The 14,306-nt window shown below is 40.9% G+C and overlaps 1 protein-coding gene across 1 annotated transcript in view; it reads right to left on the bottom strand.

Annotated features, from left to right (window-relative positions):
• Nucleotides 1–14,306, bottom strand: part of LOC122808787 — a 735,783-nt gene that overhangs the window by 677,551 nt on the left and 43,926 nt on the right. Inside the window, exon 2 of the mRNA XM_044079826.1 lies at nucleotides 8,151–8,174. Coding sequence (XP_043935761.1) covers nucleotides 8,151–8,174 — 24 coding nt within the window. The remainder of the gene's footprint in view (nucleotides 1–8,150; nucleotides 8,175–14,306) is intronic.

The following is a 14,306-nucleotide window of genomic DNA, read 5'->3' as shown; positions in this document are numbered from 1 at the left end:
GTTTCATTGTTTGTGAGGTATTAAATGGAAAATGTTTACATTTATTAAGCATCTGTTTGGGTTTTTTGTTCTGATTTTCTGCCAAGGAGTGTATCATATAACTTGTTTGCAGTTAAAAGCTTTCTCTAGAGTCTCCTTGCTCCTTTATCTGTTTAAAATTTTCATTTAAAGGCTCATTGCTACTTTTCTGCTGTGATAGACATTTCTGCAGTTTTTTCTACCTAAGTAGTGTGGGTATTTGTAGCATTGCCCATATTCAGGCTTGTGTTTTGGGCCTAGTTGTTGTGGAGGCTGTGTGTCTGAGCACATGTTCAAGGCCATCTTAGTTTAGCCAAAGCCATACTGCATTTCAGTGAGAGGGGATTGTTTATGGTCATTGGCTGGCTGGGGTTACCTGGACTATGGCTTGTAGTAAGCACCTCATTGGTTCTTTCAAGCTTTTTTTTAAAGTTGTTTCAGGTTTCAACTTTCTGTTACCTAAGAAGTTAACTTGTGAGCATTTCTGCCATTTCACACTGAGCTAATCAGTGGAAGGGCACAGAGCAAACTCGGATCTGTAATATATAACATTAAGTATCCTGTTTTTTTGCTTATTTTTATGAGTTATTTATAGCACTTTTATTGTCTGCTGCATACTTTTCTAGCTAGTTTCACTGTGTGTGAGGTATTAACAGGAAATTGTCTACATTTATTAAGCATGTGTTTGTTTTTTTTTTGTTCTGATTTCCTGCCAAGGAGTGTATCATATTGTTTCCCACTCTCCCACCCTATTGGTATTGTGTTCTTATACTTGGTGGCTTTGCAGTTGCCCGCCCCTACTGTAAATTTGATCTGGGACACTCTTCCCAGTCTAGTGGCATTACCTCATTCTACCTAATACAGGCAGAACATTTGAGAAGGCCAACCCACTTAGTTTCTGCTCCTCCGTTCCCATTTCCACTTTACAAACAACACAAAAAAGAATTTCTAAGCTTGTTTCCTGTCTTTCCTGTAAGTCGTCTAGTCCAGATACAGATTTGCTGTATCCAGGACAGTTTGTAAGCTTCTGAACCCCCAAGCCTTTCTGTGTTGGAAGGAAGCCTTCTAGCTTAATTTTGTTTCTTAGAACTAGCCAGTTTTTTAGTTTCAGCATGCAAATCTGTTTCTTTGAGCTCAGCACTTGTTCAGAACTCATTGTAAGCACTAAATAAGCTACAAATTACTACAGCTCTCAACTTTCCTCACTTGTCTAGAGGAAAACAGTTTTTAGTACTTAATAAATAATCACCTATCCAGGCATGTCTAAGGGTCATATCCCGGTGTTTTCTCATGTCTACCTGATGAATCTGGGGCTTTTGGGGCAATGCAGCAATTGCCTCATGTACACAGACAACCATCTCCTCCTACCACCCAATACTACAAGAGGAGAGGGCAAACACTTGCATGACACCACACTCATCCCATAGTCCCTCAAAACCTACACCTCCAAAATACACACATAGAAGCACAAAACACACACCTACATTCACAGAGGCTCTCAATAAAAATCTACCCAAGCAACAGGAACATCCAAAGCAGAAATGCAAGCAACCTCCACCCCCAACACAGTCCAAATGACACATAGCCCACAAACTCAGTGTGCCACTCAACCACAGCCCATAAGGCATAACAACGTACCCAACACTCTAGTCATAGGTGACTCTATAGTCAGGCACACTGAAATTCCACTCACCTGGCTAAACAAGGAGAAAGTTACTGTCAGCTGCCTGTCGAGTGCTAGGATCTGCCACATAACGCATGCACTCAGGTCACTCCACAAGTACAAATATGACTCTGTCATTGTCCATGCTGGTGTGAATGACCTGAGATGTACCTCCCTGGGCTACATGAAAAGAGACATGGAGGAGCTGTCTGATCTTGTAGCCCAGGAATGTATGACCTTAGCCCTGAGTAGCATTCTGCCATCACCCAAAATGATACCACAGTACAAGGACAAATGATTGACTTCAGCAATTGACTAAGCTTCTGGTGTCATTTTAAGGGTATCCAGTATCTGTCTGCTAGGGATGACATGACTCACAAACCACAATGCTTTGCCAGAGATAACCTGCACCTGTCACCCTTGGGATTCTGGATACTGGCTAAGGCTCTTGCCACCCCTATAGTGTCTTATTAGGCAAGGGTCAAATGACAAATTCACCACTGTAACAGGTACAAGCAAGCAAAATCTGAGGGTTATGCTACTCAATCCTAGAAGTCTAAACCACAAAATGCACTCACTTGAGGCACTCCTTAAAATGGAGAAAATTGACATCTGTGCAGTGACAGAGACCTGGTTCAAGGCTCCAGAGAGCACCCCTACATTACCAGGTTATAATGCATACCACACCTTTCGGCCAACTAACCTGGACCAAAACACTAAAGGTGGAAGTGTGTCCAAATTCATTAAGGATATCCACACCTCCAGGCTAGCTGCTCAGCATAATGCATCCGAGATAATCCAAGTGCAACTAACTCGGGCCAAGACTGCAATCCAAATTGTAGCTTGCTACAGATCCTCCACCATACCCCAGGATTCCCACTCCTCATTTCTTGATACACTGGAAAATATTATGGTACAACCTAACACCCTAATAATGGGCATTTTCAAGTACCCCACCATTAACTGGGAAGACTACTCATGTACTAACTCTTGTGCTCAATGGTTTCTGGAATTTATAAATTCCAATGCCTTGGATCAAATTATCCACACCCCCACCCAGGGGCCGCAATATCCTAGACCTGCTCATTACCAACATGGGCAACCGGTGTATCACACCAAAGGTCAATTCCTCGTTGGTCAGATCCGAACACAAGCTAATCACCCTAGACATCCACATTCCACCCTCATCTCCCATTAGGGAAACCACTGTAAAACAAATTTCCAAAGCCAACTTCACACTTCTTAAGACAGATGTGGCAAACTTCATGACACCCATGCTGACAGACAATAAAGGTATGATGGCTGAATCCTACACAAATGCACTTTATAAGCACTTACATGAGTGCATGGATTGTGCAGTCTCTAACAGAACCAAGATGCTATCCTCCAAAAAAGGAAGCCAATCTGGTGGTCCCCTGCCATAAACAAACTCTACAACAGAAGAAAGAAAGTGTTGCAAAAAAGAGTAAAATCCCATGATTGGAGGAAATCCTTGGTCAGCCTCAGTAAGAAGCTGAGATCCCTCATAAAATCCTCCAAACTAGTTACGAAAACAAAATCGCCACTGATTCTAAAGACAATCACAAAGCATTCTATAGCTATGTCAAGAATCTCAATGGCAACATTCAGATCTGCTCTGAGTTACAGCACAATGACACTAAATATACAGAAACAACTGATATTGCCAACATCCTGGCAGATAGGTTCAGTGCTAACTTTACCCACCTCTCATTCTCTAATGGGCCCATCTCTATACCTGAAGAATGCAAAGTTCCTGTAATCACAGCTGCACAGGTATAATACACACTCTCCAAAGCCAAGAACACAGCATCTATGGGACCGGACAACATCCTAGGCTGCATTCTACACGAAGTACAGAATGAACTGGCACCCCAACTAAGTACTATGTTCAATCATAGCCTCACCTCAGGCTTTGTGCCCACTGAATGGTGCACAGGAATGGTTTTCCAACTCCACAAAGGGGGAGCCACCATGGACCCTGGGGACTACTGCCCCATTAGGCTGAAGAGCCTGGTCTGCAAGGCCATGGAATGTATCATCACGGAACTTATAAACAATGACACTGGTAATCTCCAAACTCTGGATCCTACCCAGTTCGGATTTGTAAAAGACAGATCATGTCTCCTAAACTTGATAGACTTCTTTGAAGCGGTCACCAAAGCCATAGATGGGGGAAATGTGGTTCACACAACCTATCTAGAGCTCGCCAAGACTTTCAACACCATCCCCTTCTTTGGAATTATAGATAAACTTACTAAACTAGGTATAAATCCCTATGTCACAAGATGGGTTGCCAACTGGCTCACTGACAGAACCCACACTTTGAAAGTAGCAGACTCCAAGTCCAACTTCAGACCAGTGACATATAGAGTACCACAGAGTTCAGTCCTGGGTCCTCTCCTCTTTGGTATCTACTTCTCTGAAGTACAGGCTAACACAGAAGGTCTTTGGCTAACCACGTTCGCAGATGTCTGCAAACTAGGATCCATAATCAAAACTCCTAACGATGTGGAAATCCTACAAATGGGCCTCAATGAGGCAGATGCCTGGTGTCAAAGCCATGGCCTCATGCTCAGTGCCAAAAAGTGCATTGTCATCCCTTTTGGTAAAAACTCTGTACCCATGGACTACCACATAGGCGGCAGTCTATTTAACACCAAAAGTGTGGTAAGAGACCTTTGGACATAGGTGGACAGTAGTCTCTCCTTTGATATCACATTGCCACAGTAGTCAGGTAATCCTTCCATGTGGCACACCTCATCACAAAAGGTTTCTCATTTAGGAAAAAGAGGTCATTGTTCCCCTCTACTCATCACTCATTAGACCCATTATAGAGTACAACACCCCATTTGGTATGTACCTCACAAGACATCTACAACAACTGGAAAGGCCACAGAAATACCTCACAAAGAGGATTACCAATCTCAAACAGATGCCCTACACAGATCATCCCAAAAAACTCCAGCTTTATTCCATCCCATATCGCCTACTCAGAGGCAATCTCTGCCTAACACACAAAGCTGTTGGACATGCTCCACTTAAAGAAATCCCAATCCCTCCAAGCTACATGCTCTAGGGACCTAAACCTTGTCACCACAATAAGCAGAACATACTGGAGGGATAGATTTCTGTCCCAGAGACTTGACAAACTCTGGAACAAACTATCTAGCTATATCAAACAAAGCTCCTCATTAGCACTCTTCAAGAAAAATCTTGATGATTGGATGAGAGATAGGAAATTCGCCCCATGGATTACTTCTGTGGCTCTGCTCGACAGGGGCACAGGAAAATAATTTTCTTGGGTGGCAAAATCCAGGGTGCCATTTGGCTTGGCTTCTATAGGGCCTAGGGCCAATAGCCTAGTACCTACCTATGAACCTATGAAACTATGAACACTGCATTCATTGAGAATACAAATAATCATGTTCAGCATTTCTGAACTGACTTCACTGTAACTGCTATGGAACTGTAATGTTATTACATCCCAGTAAACTTTGCTTGAATTACGCTTCCACAGTGGTTGATTCCTCACATAATATACTACTGTTATTTTCTGTATGTTGACTTCATGATTGCACTACTTGTGTGATGATGGAAAAGCCCACACATAGTGAATCATTATAGGCATGCCATCACATAATGCATGCTGGAAACACCTACATGTAGTGAATCCCTACAGGCATGCCATCACACAGTGCATGCGGAAATGCCCACATGTAGTGAATCACTACAGGCATGCCATCACACAGTGCATGCTGGAAATGCCCTCATGTAGTGAATCTCTACAGGCATGCTATCACACAATGCATGCTGGAAACGCCCACATGTAGGGAATCATTATAGGCATGCCATCACACAATGCATGCTAGTAACGCCCACATGTAGTGAATCATTATAGGCATGCCATCTCACAGTGCATGCTGGAAATGCCCTCACATAGTGAATCACTATAGGCATGCCATCACACAGTGCATGCGGAAATGCCCACACATAGTGAATCTCTACAGGCATGCCTTCACACAGTGCATGCAGAAATGCCCACACATAGTGAATCTCTACAGGCATGTCATCACACAGTGCATTCTGGAAATGCCCACACATAGTGAATCACTATAGGCATGCCATCACACAGTGCATGCTGGAAATGCCCTCACATAGTGAATCACTATAGGCATGCCTTCACACAGTGCATGCTGGAAACACCCACATACAGTGAATCACTGTTGGCATGCTATTATACAATGTGTGGACAAGGGTTTGAATTACACACTGCAGGATCCTGACATCCCTCATGCAATGAATCACTACTGACATGCTATTATACAATGTGTGCAGAGATTCGGATCACACTCCATAATCCTGACATCCCACACACAGTGAATCACTGCTGGCATGCTATTATACAATGTGTGTACAGGGATTTGAATTACACATGTCATGATCCTGACATCTCACACACAATGAATCACTATCGGCATGCTATTACACAATGTGTGCACAAGGATTCAAATTACACACTCCATGATCCTGACATCCTGCACACAATGAACCACTATAGGCATGCTATTATACAATGTGTGTAGAAAGATTTGAATTACACATGCCATGATCCTGACATCTCACACACAATAAATCACTATTGGCATGCTATCACATATGTACTGTCAGTGACTCTAGGCACAACCTACAGAATCCTGTTAGCCCACTCATAGTAATTTCCTAACAACAAACAGCCACACAATGTGCCAGCAGTGATCAAAAACACACATCTTCACATTTATGTAATATTGAAAAAAAAGATGCTCAGAAATAGTATAAGATGATGATAAGACACATAGTACAGATATGCAATTGTTGACATATTGTAAGAATACCATAAATATAACATTATATATATATATATATATATATATATATATATATATATATATATATATATATAGATATATATAAAATTATATATATAGATATATAAATATAGATATACAGATAAATATATATATATATATATGTTGAACTTTTGTAATGTCAAATTTGTTTACTCCAGATGAAGTGATCAAAACTCATTTCATTGCTTCTGCTGGCACTAAGTCCATCTGAGATTGAGTAGTGGGGATAAGGGAATTTGCCACTTCACCACTGTAGACTAATCTTCGAGTTGTTATACATAATTAACAGGGGGTGTGTGCGGGCAGGGGGACTTGCCCCACGCAAAAAAAAACATGTTTTTTGTTTTGTTTTGCTATTTTGTTTCCTTATTTTTCAACATTATGTTTTTTAATCCTTTTGTTCAATGTTTTTTAAACTATGTTTTTGTACTTCAATGTTTCAAAGTCCATTGATGTATATATATATATATATATATATATATATATATATATATATATATATACACATAGATACATTTATACACATGCATATGCCTGTGTGTATGTGCGTGTGTGTGTGTGTCTGTTTGTATGTGTCTGCACATGTGCATGTGCTTGTTTAATTGCATGTGTCAGTGTGTGCCTATGCATGTGCGAGTGTGTATGTGTGTGTGTGTGTGTGTGTGTGTGTGTGTGTGTGTGTGTGTGTGTGTGTGTGTGTGTGTGTGTGTGTGTGTGTGTGTGTGTGTGTGTGTGTGTGTGTGTGTGTGTTTATATGCGTGTGTGTGTGTGTGTGTGTGTGCTTATATGCGCGCATGTGTGTGTGCTTATAAGCATGTGTGTGCGCATGCACGCATGCCCGTGTGCATGTGTTTGTTTATATGTGTGTGTCAGTGTGTGCCTATGTGTGTGCGAGTGTGTATGTGTGTGTGCTTATGTGTGTGTGTGTGTGTGTGTGTGTGTCTGTTTGTCTGTGTGTGCACATGTGCATGTGCTTGTTTATATGCATGTGTCAGTGGGTGCCTATGTGTGTGCGAGTGTGTATGTGTGTGTGCTTATATGCGCGCATGTGTGTATGTGCTTATCTGTGTGTGTGTGTGTGTGTGTGTGTGTGTGTGTGTGTGTGTGTGCGTGCTTATATGCGTGTGTGTGTGTGTGCATATATGCGCGCGCGTGTGTGTGCTTATATGTGTGTGTGTGTGTGTGTGTGTGTGTGTGTGCTTATATGCGCTCATGTGTGTGTGTGTGTGCTTATATGTGAGTGTGTGTGTGTGTGTGTGTGTGTGTGTGTGTGTGTGTGTGTGCGTGTGTGTGCTTATATGCGCGCATGTGTGTGCTTATATGTGTGTGTGTGCGTGAGCATGCGTGCCCGTGTGCATGTGCTTGTTTATATGTGTGTGTCAGTGTATGCCTATGTGTGTGCGAGTGTGGGCATGTGTGTGTGTGTGTGTGTATTACATTTATATACAGATAAAAGAATAGAAAGAGTAGGGCATGAAGTTCAAATAGTACAACAAATGAAACGTGATAACACTGTAATTGAGAAATTTAATAACTAAAATAATTTTGATGCCACTTACTTTTGGCAGATGATGAGAGGAAATCTAAATATAGGAAGATTAATATGTAAGTTAATTCAGATTGCAAAATAAGTGTGTGAATGTTTCATACATTTTAATAAATAAAATAAAACATGGTATCAAAACCTGAGATTTAGTTATAGCATTTTGTGACACAAAAACAATAATAATTAGTCTTTTACTATTTCAGTCATAATCATAGAATATGTATCCTTCGATATAAATATACTAAAGTAAAGTTTCCAGGTAAGAACCATCTGCTTACATTTCCTATAAAATCTATTTTCAGATATTACATTTTTGCAATTTATGTGTTTTCCATATTCACTGTAATTTCACATTAATTCTTTGAAACACAATACAGTTTCTAAGGAAATATTTCTAGAAGCACAAGTTGGCAAATAATTTCCCCTTGGGAAACACATGAAAACAAAGGTGGAGCTTTTCATTTTACTGTTTTAAGAAAGAGCTGGCCCTTTAAATTTGCCTTGATACTAAGTTTAGACAAGAAGAACATTTTTTTCCTACTTCTGTCACAAGGATTTGCAAATTTGCAACTGCCACCACAATATGCAACTAGAAGGATAGAATACAATGATATTCTGAGTTTTCGGCTTTGTGTAAAAACTCCTGATGCTTGCCTTATAGAAATAACACTTATTACCAATAAAATACACCTAAATCTGGCTTAAATTTGTTCATATTTTTGCTTTCCATCACATGAAGGTGAAGTTTCTAATATCCACCAATTACAGAAAACAGAGTTGATTCTATATTTCTACACAAGTTTGTCAACAACCTCAAAAAAATTGAAGTACAGGCTAACACAAAAGGTCTTTGGCTAACGAAGTTCGCAGATGACTGCAAACTAGGAGCCATAATCGAAACTCGTAACGATGTGGACATCCTACAAAAGGGCCTCACTGAGACAGATGCCTGGTGTCAAAGCCATGACCTCAAGCTCAATGCCAAAAAGTGCATTGTCATCCCCTTTAGTTAAAAACTCTGTACCCATGAACTACAACATAGGCAGTAGTATACTTAACACATAAAGTGTGATAAGAGACCTTGGGACCCAGGTGGACAGTAGTCTCTTCTTTGATAATTACATCGCCACAGTAGTCAGAAAATCCTTCTACGTGGCACACCTCATCACAAAAGGTTTCTCATCCAAAAAAAAAGAGGTCATTGTTCCCCCTCTACTCATCACTCATTAGATCCATTATAGAGTACAATGCCCCTTTTGGTATGTACCTCACAAGACATCTACAACAACTGGAAAGGCTGCAGAAATACCTCACAAAGAGGATTGCCGGCCTCAAACAGATGCCCTACGCAGACCGTCTCAAAAAACTCCAGCTTTACTCCGTCGCATATCGCCTACTCAGAGCTGATCTCTGTCTAAGATACAAAGCAATGTCAGACCCAGAGCTGTTGGACATGCTCCACTTAAAGAAATCCCAATCCCTCTGACCTACATGCTCTAGGGACCTAAACCTTGTCACCACAATAAACAGAACATGCCGGAGGGATAGATTCCTGTCCCAGAGACTTCCCATACTCTGGAATAAACTACCTAACTATATCAAACAAAGCTCCTCATTAGCATTCTTCAAGAAAAATCTTGATGATTGGATGGGAAATAGGAAATTCACCCCGGGGATCACTTCTGTGGCTCTGCTCGGCAGTGGCACAGGAAAATAATTTTTTTGGATGGCAAAAGCCAGGATACCTTTTGACTGGGCTTGTATAGACCCTAGGGCCAATAGCCTAGTACCTACCTATGAACCTATGAAATCTCAGGTGTCAGTCAGATTCAAGCCCAAGTACTTCCAAATGTACAAGTCTCTGAAAGCTTTAAATGTGAATATTAGTCAGCTGTTAGCTATCTATAGGAAACTGAAGCAAATTTATTTTTTCAGTCTTTCCAGATATAATATCAAGTATTCCTTATTTAACTGTATTAACCCGTTAGCATAATGGTTAAAGTCTTTACCTCCCATGCACATGGTACAAGGTAGGATCCTAACTTTAGGTGAATGTCTGAATGGAATTTGAATGTTCTCCATGTGTTTCTGTCGGATTCCTTCCACTTTAAAAAAAAAACATGCCGAGTGTCTCCATTTCAGTCTGACCCAAGAATAGAGTTATGGTTAGCAGCACAGACTCTAGATGATACTCTATGGGGGGAGAGTTGTATAGACCAACCACTTTGGCCATCAACTGTGGCATGTATATCATCAAGATAGGTGAACATGGATCACAGGCTGCATTCTGATTCAGTGCTGGCCTCTCAGTGATGTAAAAACTGGTTCTGGGTGATAATAAGTAATATCACCAAATGGGCATAGGTATTTAACAGTGATAAGTGGGTTGAGGACCAGGCCTGCTCCAACCTATGCTAGCGACCTTTGGTAACTGTGTGAGGGGTGTATGTGGTCCTATTGGCCAGTGTGTGCCAATCATAAGGCCAATCAGCTCTGGATCAATAAGCTATTGGCCATCCAGTGTCCAGCTGTCCAGCTTGGGTAACTTGGGATAGCTCAGGTAAGCAAAAGCTTGATATAAAACCAATCAACCTGCCAAACATGAACTAAGAATTACCACGCTCACTCACTGGATGCAGCATGGAAGTGGATGACATGTCACCTGGTTTGGGATCCAGAGTCAACTATTCAGGGGGAGGGGAGAGGAGAGACTAAGAATATTGTGGGGAGTTAGATTCCAGTGTAAGAATAGGACACCACTCATAATCTCAGAATATTCCCCACAGCAGGGTTGTGATAGTGAAGAAAAGACAGCAACCAAAGTCAAAGAAAACTTTATTGTCATTCAGAACTATACCAGTGTAGCTGAACAAAATTGTGATGCTTCGTTCCCAGTGCAAAAATATACATGCAGATAAGAATAATAATAAAAATAACATAAAATAAAAATAAAAGTAAAAATAGAATAAGATAATAACATAACGACCAGACACACTGTGCATATAAATAGAATTGAGTAACAACATTTGCATGACATTACTATAACATAAGAACTAAGCAGCACATGGAATGGGCATCATGAATATTGCAAGGTGTGATTTATATATTGCACTTCATAGAGTCCTATGGCAAGGTAAGGTGTGAACCAATGCTAAATATACATATCAGTTAGTTATTGTACATGAAAAAGCTTAATATTTATAGTGCAAAAAAGCCTGGATATATAAGGATCTGTACAGTCAGATAAATAGCATAACTGTGTGGTAGGAGGAGAAGAATGTATTGACAGTCTCCTGGCTTGTTTTTCACAAGAGTCCAGTAGTCTAATGGATAGAGGAAAGAAACTGTTGTTAAATCTAGAAGTCCTACAGTGCATACTTCTGTATCTCCTACCTGAGGAGAGGCAGGAGAACATACTGTTTGCAGGATGTGAAGGATCACTGGATATCTTCCTGGTTCTACTGATGCAGCATGATTAGAGTAGGTCTTTCAGAGGTGCAAGAGAGGAACCCATGATTTTCTCTTCTGCTCTTACAACTCGCCTAAGAGTCTTGCGAGCAGAGGTGTTGCAACCTCCATACCAGACAGTGATGTTACTGGTGATTATGCTTTCGATGACACCCCTGTAAAAAGTTTGGAGGATGGTCTTCAATAGTTTTGCCTTCCTCAGTTTCATTAGGAAGTGTAAGAGTTGCTGAGCTATTTTGACCATGTGAGATACATGGACTGACCAGGACAGGTCCTCAGTGATATGTACCCCCAGAAATTTTGCACTTTTGACCCTTTCCACTGTCATCCCTTTCATCTCTAGAGGGTAGAGTGGTTCTTGAGACCTTCTGAAGTCTATAATCAGTTCCTTAGTCTTGCTGACATTCAGTGCTAAGTTGTCACACCAGCCCAAAAGATGTTTGATCTCATTCCTGTAGGCTGTCTTCTCTCTATCTCTGACCAGACCTATGACCATGGTGTTATCCGCAAATCTGATGATTTTATTGGACTCATGTTTGGCTACACAGTCATATGTTAGCATGATGAATAGGAGAGGACTTAAGATGCACCCCTGTGGTACTCCTGTATTCAGAGTTACACTTTCAGAACTGTTGTCGCCCACACAAACCCTTTGAGGCCTTTCTGTGAGGAAACTTAGAATCCAGTTACATAAGTGGGAGTTGATGCCCAGCTGTAGTAGTTTCATTATCAGATTCGGTGGGATGGCGGTACTGAAAGCAGAACTGAAGTCTATGAGTAGTAGTCTTGTGCAGCAGTTTTTACCTTCCAAGTGGGTCATCAAAGTTCTGTAGACTGCTAGGGAGATGGCATCCTCTGTACTACAGTTCATCCTGTATGCAAACTGCAATGTGTCCAGAGTCACTGGTATGCTTGAGGAAATGTGGTCTTTAACCAGCCTCTCAAAGCATTTCATCACTGTCGAGGTTAAAGCCACTGGTCAGTAGTCATTGTATTTATTTATTTATTGACATTTGTTAACCGGGTTAGTCCAGCTTGGCTTTTGGCCCATTTTCAGTAGTGACCCTAGGAGAAAAGCTCCAAAACAGACAGTTTACAAAATAAAAGTAACATTTACAGTAACATATGATAACAAATTGAGTTATACAATATCATAAAAATACAAAGCAAGGAATGCATGCACTTGTAGTTGTTTACTTAATTTAGCATTGTTGGTTGTGGTTTCTTGGGTAAGAGAATGATGGTCATCTTCTTGAAGCACTTTAGTACACTGACTAGTTGTAGAGAAGTATTGGAGATGTCCATGAGCACTGGTGCCATATCTTTCACATATTCCCATAGTACCCTACCCATGATGTTAACTGTGCCAGCTGCTTTCCTTGGGTTGACCCATTTCAAGGTTCTAATGACATCAGTTGTGTTCAGGCTCAGCGTTGCTTCATCCTTGTCAACAGGTAGTTTATTTGACACTGTTTTGTTATCTGCATCATACCAGCTGAAGAAGATTTTCAGTTTGTTCAAAAATTCAGTGCTGTCATTGCATGAGGCTGAAACAGGTTTGTAGTCAGTGATGGTTTGTATGCCCTTCTATAGTCATTTGGTATCCCTCTGGTTGCTAAAGTGGCCTTGGATCTTCCTGCCATAGGTTCTCTTTGCATCCTTAATACCTTTATTCAGTTTGGCTCTGGCAACCCTTAGAGCATCCATGTCATTTGGTCTGAATGCTACATTCCTAGCTTTTACGAGCTTGTACATCTGACAGGTTAGCCATGGCTTTTGGTTTGCCTGTATGGTGTTGCACTTGGTGGTTGTTACATCATCCACACATTTTGAGATGTAGTCCGTGACTGACTCTGTGTATGTATCCAGGTCAATGTGGTTGTCTATCATGGCTGCCATCTGAACACTGATCAGTTTGTGCACTCAAAGCAGTCTTATAGAGTTGAGAATGATCCCTCAGGCCATAGCCTTATTTGCTTTCTATTTGGTTTGATGGTTTTCCGTAGTGATTTGTATGCAGGGATCATCATGATGGCTAGGTGGTCAGAGCTACCTAGATGTGGATAAAGTTCTGGTTTATATGCTTGCTTAATCTTGGTATATACCTTATCCAGTGTGTTTTACCCCTCTTATGACAAAATTCACATGCTGGTGATAAGGGGTAATACCGTCTTTAATCTGGCCTGGTTAAAGTCCCCCTGCAAATAGTATTGCAAACTCTGGGTTGCTGTTTTGAACATCACTTATAGACTGACAGAGAGTAGAAAGTGCTTCGATGGTGTTTGCATTTTGTGGAATGTAGACTGCCGTATTACATACTCCATTGAACTCTCTAGGCAAGTAGAAAGGTTTGCATTTTAAGGACAGAAATTCAGTGTTCTCTGAGCAGAAAGATTTAGCCAAATCACAGTTACTACACTAGGTGCTATTTACATATATCACAGTCCCCCTCCTCGAGACTTCCCATAGCGTGCTTGAATTCTGTCTGCTCTGAATAATGTCATGCCCGCTACATTTACTATGCTTTCATTGATATTAGGATTAAGCCATGTTTCAGTAAACACAAATAGATTGTTGTTTATCACCTTGTTTTGTGAAGAAAGTTCCAGTCTTAAGTAATCCATTTTGCTTTCAAGTGAGCATATATTTGCCAGCAGAATGGAAGGCAGAGCAGGCCTGTGAGGGTTAAATTTTAATCTGG

This window comes from Protopterus annectens, chromosome 1.part1 (genome assembly GCF_019279795.1).
Source record: "Protopterus annectens isolate FY-2018-M chromosome 1.part1, PAN1.0, whole genome shotgun sequence".
NCBI lineage: Eukaryota > Metazoa > Chordata > Ceratodontiformes > Protopteridae > Protopterus > Protopterus annectens.
The sequence above is the reverse complement of the archived record's forward strand: the minus strand, read 5'-3'. Positions and strand labels throughout refer to the sequence as shown.